This window comes from Neltuma alba, unplaced genomic scaffold, assembly GCF_004799145.2.
Source record: "Neltuma alba isolate B1F8T4 unplaced genomic scaffold, ASM479914v2 tig00011756_pilon, whole genome shotgun sequence".
Lineage (NCBI taxonomy): Eukaryota > Viridiplantae > Streptophyta > Magnoliopsida > Fabales > Fabaceae > Neltuma > Neltuma alba.
Genome location: NW_021636384.1, coordinates 1,039,461 through 1,054,782, shown reverse-complemented (window position 1 = coordinate 1,054,782; position 15,322 = coordinate 1,039,461). Strand labels below are relative to the sequence as shown.

The 15,322-nt window shown below is 34.5% G+C and overlaps 1 protein-coding gene across 1 annotated transcript; it reads left to right on the top strand.

Annotated features, from left to right (window-relative positions):
• The first annotated feature begins 11,304 nt into the window (after window positions 1-11,304).
• On the top strand, window positions 11,305-13,040 carry LOC114717625 (berberine bridge enzyme-like 26). The gene has a single exon (XM_028902834.1). The coding sequence runs from the start codon at window positions 11,313-11,315 to the stop codon at window positions 12,906-12,908; it is 1,596 nt and encodes a 531-aa protein (XP_028758667.1). The 5' UTR covers window positions 11,305-11,312; the 3' UTR covers window positions 12,909-13,040.
• Window positions 13,041-15,322: the final 2,282 nt, after the last annotated feature.

The following is a 15,322-nucleotide window of genomic DNA, read 5'->3' as shown; positions in this document are numbered from 1 at the left end:
TAGAAAGAGATGAAAAAGAAGAAACAAATTCCTCCCCATTAGCAGAATCAGTAGAGTATAGGTCAGAGTAAAAAATAATCATTTTACAATTCAATCCAGAGCAAGCATCCTCAGTAGCAATGTCTATCATGTTAACAACCAAAAGTGAATAGTCCTCATAAGGATGTTTCATAGCTTCATTGAAAGAGAGCCTTTTCTTATCGTTCGCTTAGAGGTTCTCGCTCAAAAATTTTTCCAAGCTATGCAGTAGTGCAAACTCGGGTCGTTCTCTTTTGGGAGCCTAAATTAGATATCTAAGTTAGATTAATGCTATGCAGAGTAATGAAAAAGGGGTTTTTGGTGTTTTTAACCATTAATGAAATGCCAAAACTAAATGCAATTAATGCTAATCTAAGTTACTATGTTTTTGGATTTTTCTAAGATAGTGGTAATGAAGTGAAGTTAATGATATGAAATCTCTTGAATACAGTTTTGAAGCAATCATGGTTCAAAATAATTTTGGGAGTAGAAATCACCAAGTCTTCTAAATGAAAACCTTAAAGAATTCTTTAAGTCTAGGATCTTAATCAATGTCACCCATTTCATAAGATCCTATTAAGCTCACTTGGTGTGTGTATTAAGATTAATTAATGCACTTGGTTAAATGCAAGCCCAGATCAACTCAACAATCACACATTACCATGCAAGACAGAGAGTATCAAAAGAGATGCATATAAACATATATGTAACCACATATATTGAAGCTCAAATTCAACATTAACTAATCCAATACACAAAATGATCATCCAGAATTGATTACAACCATAATCAAAATAGTTCAGCTCAAATTTACAAATCCTAGACCTAGAAATTCATAAATAAAGAACTAGAACTCATAGATGAAGCTAACTCCCCTTTGAAGCTCTTGGAACTCATGCTCCTTCCACCATATTCAAGAGTTGAGAAGCTTAGCTAGTCATAACTCTTGAACCAACTCCAACTAGATATTGTTCTTCAGCCATGGCAGCAGCAGATGGAAGAAATGGAAATGGGATTAGGGTTTCTGAGGTGAAATGAGAGAAGAGGATGAAAGATACGAAGGTGATGGGTGAATGATGATCATCTCATGTCATCATACCCAAAATAGGGTTTCTAACCCGAAACTTGCGTGCATGGGTCGGTTCTTGGGGCTGGGTAGGTCAAAATTTCCGGAAATGGTCGGGTCTGAGATTTGCTGATTTGAGAGGTTTGCCGCGGCAAAGAATAGGTTCACCGCGGCGAAACATGGCAGAGAGCCTTGCTTCAACAGATGAGTTTCGCCGCGGCGAAGGAAGAAGTTTGCCGCGACGAACTTAGACAGAGGGTCCTTTCCTGCTTCTTTTGCCTTGAGTTCTCTAATTCTGGCCCCAATCTTTAGTGTCCTACAATAAAAAAGCAACAAATTGAAGTATCAATTGTCCTAGAAATCAATTGAATCCAATTAACAATCAATTATGACAATTTAATCCTCAAAATGACACTAACTTAAAGTAAAGACTCTTAATCTAAATTAAGCACAATTATCATTGAAAAGGGCTAGAAAATACCACAAAATCATGGATAAAGTAATGAAAAGATAATAATATCTTGAGCTCAATCATTCATACATGTTAAAAGAAACCTTATTATCACCTACTTCCATTGTAATGGTGCCCTCTTTCATGCTAATTATGATATTAGCAGTCCTTAAGAAAGGTCGACCAAGGATTAGTGTGGTGTCATTTACAAGCTCAGAAGACATGTCAAGTGCATAGAAATTAGTAGGAAAAACCAAATCCTTAACTTGGACCAAAATATCCTCAATAATACCCTCAAGATACCTAATAGTCTTGTTAGCCAGTTGGAGTACAACAGCAGTAGACTTAAGAGTCTTGACTCCTAGTGAAGTGTAAACAGACTTAGGCATGACATTAATAGCTACTCCTAGATCTAGCAGGGCTTCCTCAAGAATACAGAGGTTTCTTACTCTGGCTGCCTCTTATCAAGGTTAGCCATTGCCGCCGCTGCTGCTACATCTATTGCGACATCCCTCTCTTCCTCCTGGCGAGCTTGTACCGCCCTCATATCCTCAATAGTCTTTTGTTGTTGCTCAAAATGATCCAAAATTAACTGTAATAGATCAGGAGGAACCCTCGCACCCTGAGTTGGGGGTCTCTTTAACAAAAGGGTTTTGTTGAGTACTGACCATCGTGTTTAACTAATCAGATAGTATAACAAAGGAATAAGAAATAAATATCATTCTTGGATTTCATTTAACAAAATATGCATACATCATTCAATATTTGAGCATTAGTCATCAGTAATGTAGTTTAAAACATACATACACCAAGTAATGTCAGCCTAACCTACTATGGTTAGCTGTACCAAAATACATCCTATGTCAGTGATAGGAGAGTCCTAGTCATCTAGAGAAAATAAACAATAACAAAGCCCTCAAGGCTTTGGATCCAATCCTCCACATCATCTCTAAGTATGTAGTTCAGGCAGACAATCTCGTGTGTCCAGAAAGGGGTGTCCGGTAGAACCTCTACCATCTCTCTCAGCGAATCAAAAGATTCCAGGTAAGGGTTGCTAGGTCTGTGGGCTTTGTACAACGCTCTCACGCCCTGGAGGTAGTCTAGGTGTACTCTTAGGTTTGTGTCCACATTCTTCCTAATATGACGCCCTAGTAACCTCAATCTGTCACTCAGCTAACCCACACTGCGGATCTCATGACTAGGTAGAGTTAGGGCAAGTACGATTGATACTACAGGTGCTGCAGGTGTGATAGGGACTAGGGGTATAAGTGGTCCAATATTAGGTCCAGGAATGCTACTTGGATGCACCTCTAGGGTAACAGGCTGTCTGATGGACTGAATGTAAAGGCCAAGATCCAATGATTCTTAGTACAAGCCAGTTACGGGATCTATCATGTCACTAGCTCTAGGAAGGTACAATAACTGTTCTTCAGTGATCCCTAGTAGCTCAGCATAGTGATTGGCATAATCCTTAGAGCTCAGCATAGTGCTCAACATAATTGTTAAAGGTATCTCCAATGACAAGAGCATGGAGGTTGTTGAAAGCAAGGAAGCTAACACCTATATTCATTGGACCCTTCCAAATTCTCTCAAAAATAGGCCTTGTAGCTTATAAATTGGCCCTACCCCCTAATCTCAGTCAAATATATGATGTCTTTTATGTTTCTCAGCTAAAGAAGTACCAGTCAGGTCTCTGTCATATCTTGGAATATGAGGATATTGAGCTACAAGATAATTTGACATTTAAGATAAAGCCGTCAAAGATTATAGATTAGTAGATCAAGCAGCTGTGAAATAAGACCATTCCAATAGCCAAGGTGATCTGGAAAGGCTTAACACAAGAAGAAGCAATGTGGAAGAAGGAAGATGACTTGAAAAGCAATTATCCGGAGCTCTTCAAATAAAGTACATTTTAAATTTTGAGGATGAAATTTATTTAAGGGGGGAGGAAATGTCACATCTTGTAAAATTTAACCCTAATAATGGGTATGAAAAATTAAGCTAAGGGCCAACAGGGAAAGTAGACTAGCTGATGAAGCCAAGCATGACATAAAACCCAAATAGGGTTCGGATTGATTTTTTGAAATTATCAGTCCAAGAAGGGCAAAAAGAAAAATTTTGAGAAAAATTCCAAAAAGTTCCCAAAAAAGAAAAAAGAATAAATTAGAGATTTTGGAACATTATTTGAGGCCCTGGAGTGGAAATAACTTGAAAATAACTTATTACAGAATTTTTTGAAAATAGAGTTTTGTCAGGAAAATTAGTGAAAACTGAGTAGAAAAATTATTCTAAATATGTAGAGGTCTCAATAATTCTAGAAAAAATATGGGAAAATTATTTAAGGATTTATTTGAGTTTATAAAAAGAAGCATATTGCTACAAATAGTAGCTATACCCTTAATAATAATTGCTGAAATTGCTTGTGATAGATTCTAAACTCTTTTAATCTACTGTGTTAATATAGCAAAATCAATGAACTCTTGTATTTGAACTTCTCCTCTTGAGTTTGGTTTTAAAAACTGGATTTTGATGCAAGATTGAGAATGAGACTTGTTCTATGGTTTCCATTATGAAAATCTGATATGGCTTTCACATAATATTTTGTATAATTAATTGTAGCATACTTATGCATGGATAATTTCTTACATTTGCATGGTTTAATTGTTTATCAATTCAACTTGGAATGGAATTGAGCCTTAATCATTTCAAATTTAATAAGCATACTCCTTTAGATTTAATTCTCTACAAAACTTGTCCTATATCTTAATCAAAACTACATGAAAAATATCAAAATAGTGAGTATGGTAGAGGCATTCAATTCTACACCTAATTTTTATCCTAAACACAAGCCCTAAAATTTTGTACCCTTTAATTAAACCCTTTGAGCCATGCACCTTCGTTCCTTACTATCTCTTATTCATTGGTCCAAAACTTTTCATGGAACATTTAATCAAGATATTCAATGTTGTATTGATCCTAGCAAGTCTTGTATTTTTTTTTTTAAATATCTGAATCTATTGTGAAGGACATCTTTTTAACTGTCCTATTTTGTGATTGGACTAGTTGATCTTAAAAAAACAGAGAGAGAAAACAAAAAAGAAGGAAAAAAAAAGGGTTGAGAAGGCATAAGATGGAAGTTGCAGCTTAAAAAAGAAAAAAGAGAAAAGAGAAACAAAACAAAAGAAAAGACGAATGGAAATAGAAGAAAACAAAAACAAAGAAAAAGAAGAAGAAGAAGAAGAAGAAAGATTTGGAAATAAAATTGGCCATTGTCCTATTCCACTGATTTAGTTCAAAATACTCTTTTGTCTTTAATAGTCTCAGATTTTTTTGAAGGACTCAAGGTTGTAAAATACGGGACCTAACTTCTTAATCACCTATATGCATGAAAAGTATTTGGGTCAACTCTTTTCTTTCTCTTCCATTTCCATCAGACCTTGTCCAACATTACAGCCAATGGAAAAGTCCCCTTAATTCATTGTTTTAATGATCTAAAAGGGTGGTAGAGATACTAGATATATTACAAGCCTATGTTAGAGCTTAGACTCAGGGAGTGGAGTGAAAATCACCTTGAATAGAAAAGGAAAAGAGAGTGAAACAAAATATTCCAAACCATCTTCCATGTCTTACTCATTGTGGTTAAGCTAAGTACATTAAGGATTCACTTTGTGTCTTTGCATTTCATCCATGATACTTGATTGAGGATGAACCACTATTTGTGTCAACATATTCAGAACATTGAGACTAGTTTGATTATTAATTCTTGTTAGGCTTCTCTTCACTTTGTTTCCCTTTTGCCCAGGAGTACAAAGCTCAAGTGTGGGGAAATTTGATAAATCACATTTTTAGGTTTAGAATATGCATTTTGGGCTAGTTTAGGGAATTAATCGGTTAATATTTACATCATTGATTAAATATTATGTTAATGCACTTGGGTTGAAAATCTGGACAATTATGATATTTTATTAGTGTTTTAATGAATTTTCAAACTGGAAATTATTCCTAGAATTTTTGGGTTAATTACAGGGGCAGAATGGTAAATTTATAGTAGCTGAAATATGATTCTAGTTAGAGGGGAAAGAGGAGTCCAAAAGAAAAGGAATTCCATAGCCAATGGAAATTGGTTTCCATCATTAAAAGAAAGGGTATTCCATCGGGCAGTTGAGGCTTCAAAATTGAAATTTGCAATTCACAGAGGCGGTAAAACTAAAAATGAGAGTTAGTGTCTCCTTCCTCCAGCTAAGGGACAAAGAGAATTAGTTGAGCAAGTTGCCACCAATTTCCACGTCATCCATCTAAGAAGGAAGCAATAAAGGTTTGCTGTTAGTGAACTTTTCAGTGAGTATAAAGGAAATAGAGGAAGAGGAAGCTAGGCATCTCATCATTCAATTTGATCCATTTTTATTTCTTTCTCTCTATTCCTATCTTCTAATTTTGTTCTGTTCAACGCATAGTCCATTCCATCTTTAATCACTTTTAGCCTGCATTTCAAGAAGCTCCTATGGCTTATGTAAAGCAGAGATCTCTGACATGTGATGGAAGAGCATGGTGTGATCAAGAGCAAGGGCAAGGAATCCAAACACATGGAAAGAAGTTCAACATTCCAAAAGATCCATTACAAAGCATTGGAAGTCCAATGACAAGAGCAAGGACCAAAGCTGTGAAGGAGGCCCTGAATTGTCTAATAAGGGAGTTAAAAGAGTTGGAGCTCATTTATTTGAAGGAAGCACATTTTAGTAAGACTAAAAAGAGTCCAAAAATGGTGATCACATTTCTAGAAGCCTAACAAATGATGTGCAGGGCACATGTGGAGTTCAAATTGAAGAATTCACTTAAAATACCATGTGATAAGCATGTGCTGTAGACAAAGATCATAAGTAACATCCAAAAACATTCAAGAAGGATCAAGAAGGCATCATTATGAATTAATTATGATTTAAATTCATTTTTAACAAGTTTTCTTTTTTTTTATTTGCTTTGAATAAGGCCTTTTGGTCAAGGATTGTTCTAGAAGATTATGTTCTGATCAAGTTTCCTATTTTCAAATAGCATACTTGTTCTTGAAGTTTAAGTTATTTCCTTTTATCTCTATCTAACAAATAGTGCCTCCCATAGTCAAATAATCATTAATAATGCATTATCCCTATCATTTATTTCTTAAGATGCTGATTTTAGAGTGTTCTATGGTTGCCTATTTATAAGCTACGTTTTTGTAATTGAAATGCAGATTGGATGAATAAGAATTGACTTTAGTTCTCTCTATGTGAGCTTTGCTTGCATCCTTGTATTCTCATGAGAATACTCGATAGTATCAAGGGATTGATCAACCTTATGGTGTCTTCATGGCCAAGGTTGTAAGAGACAAGTTCTCTTAAGGTCCTACCTAGATCAACTGTCTGTTCGTTACTTGATTCTAACTAGTCTATACGTTCCCCCATATCAACATTCCAAGAGCGGATACCAATCCTGAGCTACTGGACCGTTAAGATGTAGGAAGTTTATATTCATTTCATCTCTTCCATTTCTCAATTTATGTGCTAGTTATAGAATGATTGAGAATTCTTTTAGATGTGCTCTGCTTCACCTTTGATAATGAATGTAGTGTAATTGGATTTTGTAAGGGGGCTGAGTATTGCATTCTGAGTTTGAGTAAATCAGTCACTTTAATTTTGTGAATTAGATGATTGTGATTCGATTGACTGATTCAATAAAAAAGTAGTCCTGTTTGTTTAAGAATGTTTAGCTCTTTTGCACTCTTGATTGCATTCAACTCCATATTTTATGGAAGTAATGATGGTAAGGTGAAAGCTCTTGGGAGAATTGCATTTTGATTGAGATATCTGCTCTACTTCTACTCTCATTCTCATTTTTGATTTACTACTCTAAAGTTCCGAAACTTCAAAACAACCAAAAAAAAGATTTATTTCCATATTAGCAGAAATTATTTGGTTCACTATAATTTTCCACAAATTAATTTGTATTAACCATACTAATTAGAGAATAATGGAGTTAATTGACAAAGTGATTCGACATCTAGATTGCATCTTTACACTACACATCTAATTCTCCTAGTGTTTTTGATTACCTATGCGATTAAAGGCGAATCATATACCTTATCAAACTCATATTTAAAACTATCAATAGAGTTTCCTAGACTAGGAAGGAAAAGTAAGCTTTTACCTTGATTTAGGACATAAATCCACCTCAGTTTGCCTTGTTCTTCTTCCCCTCCTTTCTTCTCTCTTGACCGAAGTGCTCAGCTCTCCCTTGCTTTGAGTTTGCCAAAAATTTGGCTAAGGAGAAGAGAAAGGGGTATATATAAAATGGGCTCAAATTCTCACCATGTGGGAATTTTAATTTTCATCCATTTTAGCCCTGGTACACTTGATTTCATCTTGCATTCTCTTCTCTTAAGATTTCACCATGTATGCCCCTTTAGGTGTCCTCCCATTCAATGAGATGCCACCTTATAGGAATGATAACTCCCTTTAGTTGCCTTAGGGGTTCAAAACAAATAACCAGAAAGAGATATGCAATATAGTGGCACAATCCCAGTCATATCACTTTTGGGAGGTGAAATAAAAATGATTTCTTAGGTAAACTGTATGCAAGTTTTGCAACTTTAGGGGGTTTGTTGTCTACTTCTAAATGAATGCAAATGACTTGTTTATGAGTTTTCTCCTTTATAATCAAATAAGATGGTTGTTTTGAGTGAATGACAGAAATTAAACAAAGAATTTAACAATGAAATGGATGTTCCTCTCTCATAATGACTTGGGCTTCCTCACTTTAAATGATTTGGGAGTTAGCTAGCAATTAAGACACTAAGAGCTACCTCTTAGTCTAGACCTAAATGGATTAACACATACCAAGCCACCTTGAATATGAATTAACCATAATTAGTTTGATTAAGCACAACCAACATTAGAATCAAGAATTGCATTCAACACATAAAGAAATCTGACAATTAAGCCACCTTAGATTGCTATTAGATAGTCTCAACAAATCCACAGCAATAGCTATACCAAGTCAATTACAAAGGATTGAAGATATGAAGTTTAAATGCTAAACATAAGTCTTGAAATCCAAAGATACACAATTAAATCTCTAATATAACTGTAACCTAATACAATCCATCGGCATATCAAATAGCATTCTTAAGACCTAAGAATTACTCGAGAATGAAAAAGAAGAGATTTAATCGGTTGAGACTCCCCTAATTTGATCTAATCTCAAGCCATTGCCACTGTGTGAGAAGAATAAGGAAACTAGCTACTCATGGATGAAATCTTCACTTGACCAAGTTCCAATGGACGTCTAGCTATGGTACTTGTTCTTCTCCTCCTTCTCCTTCCTTCTCTCTTAACCAAAGTGTTCAACTCTCCCTTGCTCTAAGCTGGCCAAAAATTTGGCTAAAGAGGAGAAGGGGTATATGTGAAATTGACTCAAATTCTTACTATGTGTTAACTTTAATTACCATCCATTTTAACCTTTGTACCCTTGACTTCATCTTGCATTCTCCTTCCTAAAGATTTCACCACATATGTATCCTTAGGTGTCCTCCCATTGAATGAAGATGCCACCTCTTGGGACGCCTAAACATACATGCGGGAAAAATCACTATTTTTAATTCATAATTCCATTCTTCTAAGTCTAACCTTCAACAAAATTGTATTATTCTACTTGGACCCTTTGCCTCCTCATTTGGCACTAAACTAACCAGAAAAATAGGAGAAAATTTGATCCCACCAAGCTTATAGTTATTACACTGTATAGTCTCACAAATATCAGTTGAATTTTTCTTAGATCTTGTTAAATTCACTGCTTCCAAAAATTTATTTCCTTATGCCAATAGCTTCTTTTTAGTGAAGAGAGGTTTCTCTAATTTTCTCATATTTTGTTTTGGCCTATAACTCCTCCAATTAATTTTTTTTCAAAATCAGCCTTTTATCAATATAATTTTAAATATTGTAAAGCTAACCTCTACATCTCCAGAGGCTAAAAATAATTTTAAAATTCATAATAACCTCTCAAATATTTTTTTTTCTAATATATTCATAAATTATTGATGCCCCTATATATTTTAAATAATTAAATTTGTCTAATTTTTCCTTAATTAGCCAAAATTCTTTGAAAATATAGAAAATTTAAAATAAATTATTTTTATACTTTTTTTATCTTGCAGGAATTAAGTACTATTCTAGGCCCTTTGTTCCATTTTTCATGAATTTTTTAAAAATATTTTAGAATTTCTGATATAATTTTCCAGTCTGGTCTATCTTGACCGGATATTTTGAAAATGATAGTCCGATCTTTGTTCAAGTTTTAGTTCAAAAGTTATTTCATCTATCTATCTACTACACTGCTTAACTCTTAATTTATTTTATATTCCCCATTTTTATTGTTAAAATTAACAAGATGTGATAATATTACAAGGACTTGCATGTAATAATCATTTGAGATTACAAATCAGACACGTGACTTTTCAATGAAGTTTATATTCCCCTATATTTCATTATGATTATTTAAATTTTTTTGGGGTAAAATTGTGATTATTTAAATTGTCTAAATATTTTTCTTTTCCATTTTCTACTGTCTAAATTTTAGTGGAAATAGGAAGAGTTATGCAAAATGAGCAAGAAATATCTGAAGTGGCCATGGACTCACAAACGTTAGGCTCGGCACAGCCTTGGATGGCCCATTCCCTCTTGTCCGGCTTTTATTTGTAACGCACACACATCCTTGATTATTTCCATTATTGTCTTAAAATTCATCATATTTTATATAAAATTTTAGGTTAAATGATGTTCAAAGTTTTTAAATTTTTACTAAGACCCAAATTTATCATACTTTTAAAAAAATTAATGCTCTTATTTTGAAAAATTATTATTCAGTCTTCTGAAAATTATTATTGAAGTTGCTTGAGATTTTAATTTTTCATCGCAGCGAAGAGTTATAACTTCATATATTCTTTAATCTATATATTTAAAATATGAGTTCTCAAATATATTTTTCCTTCTAAATATTATATATATTGCAGAATATATGCTTTACATATTGCTTTATCGTTTGTTTTTCTGTTCCATAAGCTTTTACAGTCGCTTCATGTAATAATGGATGGCTTTATGCAGTGGAATTCTAGATCTTGGGTCAGCCACACATTAAGGTAGTGTTAGGGGGGAAAAATCCCTGAAAGAATAAAATTTCTTGCGGACACAGCAAATAAATAATACTCCTCTGATTCTTAATATAAGACTTATTTAAGTAATTTGATTAGATTAAGAAAGTGAGATAAGTTAATTAATTATAAGAAATGTGACACGTTTTTCCTAAAATACCATAATCATCTTTCTTAATACTCCCTCTTCTTTTTCTTGATTATGGTTGAGAGAGTATCTATGAGGGTAATTTAAAAAAAAATGATAAATATGAGAAATGGGTCTTATATTTAGGACCAAAACTAACTCAACAATTAGGTCCTATATTAAGAATCAGAGGAGTACCACTTGCTTTGTGGGAATAGAAATTTGCGGCAATAATAATATTCCACACTGTCATAATGTCAACTCTTCCAACAGATTTTTAGTCAAAACAATATAAAAATAAAGAAAAAATGTCCTCCACTAAATCAATCAATGTTCCTTCTTAAAGATGACGCTTGTATTAGCTAAATTACACGTATATCGCCACTATAAACTGGCATCAAGTTCAGTGTATATAAGCAGACAGAAAATGCATTTCTCTGCATAGAAGAAGCCACAGCGAATTCCTAAAACTATGGGGTCTCCAAGTTCGCTATTCTTGGTGATTCTTGCGTTTTCCTTCTTTCTAGTTTCATCAACTACTTCATTTTCAAGTCAAGAAAGATTCACTCGTTGTCTTCAAGCAAAATCTCGTAATCAAATCCCATTTCCGACATCATTTTACACTCCAAACAATGCTTCTTTCACTTCAGTCCTTGAATCCACAGCCCAAAATCTAAGGTACTTGCTGCCTTCAATGCCAAAACCTGAATTCATATTCACTCCCTTGGAGGATTCTCATGTTCAAGTAGCTGTCATATGTGCAAAAATCCTCAAGATCCACATGAGAGTGCGCAGTGGAGGTCATGACTATGAAGGGCTTTCATATGTTTCTCTTATAGAAAAGCCATTCATGGTCTTAGATCTCTCCAAACTTCGTGCCATCCATGTTGATATAGCACGAAACACGGCTTGGATTCAAGCTGGTGCAACCATTGGAGAAGTTTACTACAGAATTTCAGAGAAAAGTCAAGTCCATGGCTTCCCCGCTGGCCTCTGCACGAGCTTAGGCATTGGTGGTCACATTACAGGTGGTGCATATGGCTCTATGATGAGAAAGTTTGGCCTTGGAGCCGACAACGTGATTGACGCGCGAATTGTGGATGCTAATGGCAAGATCCTTGACAGATCAACCATGGGAGAGGACTTATTTTGGGCCATTAGAGGTGGAGGAGGTGGGAGCTTTGGGATTATCTTGTGGTGGCAAATCAAACTTGTAAAAGTTCCACCCACTGTAACGGTCTTTACGGTTACCAAAACTTTAGAACAAAATGCAAACCAAATTCTACATAAATGGCAGCAAGTGGCACCAAACATTGATCACAATCTGTTCTTGAGAGTACTGATTCAGGTAACAAATTCTAGTGTTGCGGGTAAAAGAACTGTTTCAACTTCATATAATTCTCTTTTTCTAGGTAGGGCCAATAAGCTTCTCCAAGTGATGAAGAAAAATTTTCCAGAATTAGGTCTCAGCAAAACGGATTGTTTGGAAATGAGTTGGATCAAATCTGTGCTTTATATTGCTGGCTATCCAAACAACACACCCCCAAAAATTCTTCTCCAGGGGAAATCCACTTCCAAGGCATACTTCAAGGCCAAGTCAGATTTTGCGAGGCAAGTCATTCCTGAAGCTGCTTTGAATTCTCTATGGAAAGTTTTTCTGGAAGAAGATGGGCCTTTGATGATTTGGAATCCATATGGAGGAATGATGAGCAAAATCCCAGAATCTGCAACTCCATTTCCGCATAGAAATGGAACACTCTTCAAGATACAATATGTAACAGGGTGGCTAGACGGAGAGAAGAGCATGGAAAAGCACATGAATTGGATTGATAGATTCTATTACTCCATGAAGCATCATGTCTCAAGCTTTCCAAGAGAAGCTTATGTGAATTACAGAGACCTTGATTTGGGGACGAACCAGTTTTATAAAACAAGCTTCCTGAGATCAAGCCTCTGGGGATACAAGTACTTCAAGGATAACTATATAAGGTTGGCGAACGTGAAGTCTAAGGTTGATCCAAATAATTTCTTTAGGCATGAACAAAGCATCCCTCCGTTCCCAATTTAAAAGAAGACAAGATCAAACCGCTGAAATTTTATGTAACAACTTATACATATGTTATGTGTTTGTTGTATCATAATTGCATCGATGTTTGTGAGTCACATGATTTATGCACGAATCACTCGAGTTCTAATTAAATTATGGTGGTTGTTTCAATGTGACAGCAATGCTTATGCTTAATTGATTTCCTTGGTGGTGGAAGTATATAAATGGATCTTTGTATATAATCTACTTATTTTAGTTGGCAACTAAATACATAGGTCCACAGGGTACATAAATTTTGACAAATGTGCTATAGTATATTCACCGCTTGTAAATTATATAGCTTTCTGTGCATATGTCATTTTGTATCTGTCGAATTTTTTGTTGGTTTTCCATTAATAATTCTACAAAGCTTAGTCTACCTTTATAATTGAAATTTTATATTCTAAAGTCAAGTCTTCCCAACACATGTTGTCTCCCAATAATGGAGCGTGCGGAGGGGCAGTGGTGTCCACATTGGAAGTTCTTTAACTAAAATAATAAAAAATTATCATACTGCCGACGTGTGCGCAACAATGGATGAGGCAATTTTTTTTTTTAAAGAATCAATAATTAGCATTAGTTAAAAATATCATTTTTCATAGTAGAGCTTTTAGACAAGGATATGGGGTTAATGCAAATTTTGGTTCCTCAAATTTGCGTCCATTTTGGTATGGTTCTTGAAATTTAAAACCTATGGTATTGGTTCTTCAAATTACGGTCGTTTCTAGTGTCACGTCCTATAAATTTTAACCCTGATAATGGGTAAAGTACACTAACAGATAAAGCTATTCATGACATAAAATCCTAACAAGATCCGGACTCATATTTTCATAATATCTGGTATAGGTAGGACAAACCACAGAGGAGTGTCAGAAAAATTAAAAAAATTTCCAAAAATAATGGAGAATTGAGGATTTAGAATAGTATGTGAGGTCTCAGAGGTGAAAAAGGGATGAAAATAATTTATTACAAATTTTTAAGATTTATCAGTATTTTATGACTGGATAGGGATTTTTGGCTTTAATTAATTATTTGAGCTACCTCGAGACCTCAATGATTTTCAGAAAAAAAATAAAAAAATTATTTAGCATATTTTTATGGATTTTAAAATTATCTTTGGTCTTAGGATGTGAAGGACATTATTTTTAGATAATTAGTAATGAAACTTTATCGGTAAAACCCCATTTCGGCAAAAATTCAATATAGGAGGTTAAAGGAAGAAATAAATTCTAGAAAAATTCATGACACCTTTTTACATTAAAAGAGAATTTTTGATGAAGGAAAATGAGGTTTTAGAGGCCCAGAACTATTATTGGAAATAGCAACCGATAGAGTAATTTTTAATTTGAAATTGATAATTTATAATTGGACCACATTTCCCCTTTCTTTCCAATCAGTTTTAGGATGATTTTGGGCCAATGAAACATAGTAATTTTGTGCAGCCCATAGTCCCCCATGTAAGAAGAGTTTAAGCCCAAAACAAGCCCAAGAAAACCATGAAAAATCACATGTAAATGGACACTTGGCATGACCTAGAGATGGAAGGTTGTGAGAGGGGACACATAGCCCTTGAGGTGGCAGATTTTTAGGCCACATAGAAGGGGATTTGACCATCCCAAGAGCTCTATAGATACCCCCTCATATGAGCCCCATTTTGGCCAAGTCAAGGACAATCAAGAGGAAATCATCAAGCTTCAATTAGGAATTCATTAAGGTATGTTCATGCTTGATTTTAGTTATGTTTGAGGGTTGCTTAGGCTAAGGTTTCATGGCAAAATCCTAGACTATTATGCTGCCATAATTTTGGTCACATTAGGAAAGGATCAGAGAAGGATATAAACCTTGAATATAAGCTTGGAATGGTATGTTTGATTGATGTTTGGATTGAATTTTGAAAGCAATCCTATGTTATGACATTAAGGATACCTCTCAACCACTTTTGGTTCTTGATGTTAGAAATTATTTCACTAAGATATGATGATTCCAATGAGTTTAGAAGGTGATTTTTTATGGAGAAACACCAAGAAAAAGTGTTTAAAATCATTAGAATCAAAAATAAAATTAAGCACCCCTTTAACATTCTATTCAGCCAAGTTGAGTTAAGGGGAAAGGTGTAACGTCCTACAAAATTTAACCCTAACAATGGGTGTGAAAAATTAAGTTAAGGGCTAATAGGAAAGGTAGATTAGCTGACAAAGCCAGGCATGACATAAAACCCAAATAGGGTTCAAACTGATATTTTTGAAATTATTGGTCCAGGAAGGGAAAAATGAGGAAATTTGAAAACAAAATTCTAAAAAAATTGTTGAAAAATGGTATAAAGGTAAATTAGAGGTTCTGGAACCTTAATTAAGGTCCTGAAGGTGGAATTGGCAAGAAAATAACATATCACAAAA

Excerpts from the sequence above, each read along its gene's own strand:
- LOC114717625 (XM_028902834.1), top strand. The coding sequence starts at position 11,313 with ATGGGGTCTCCAAGTTCGCTATTCTTGGTGATTCTTGCGTTTTCCTTC.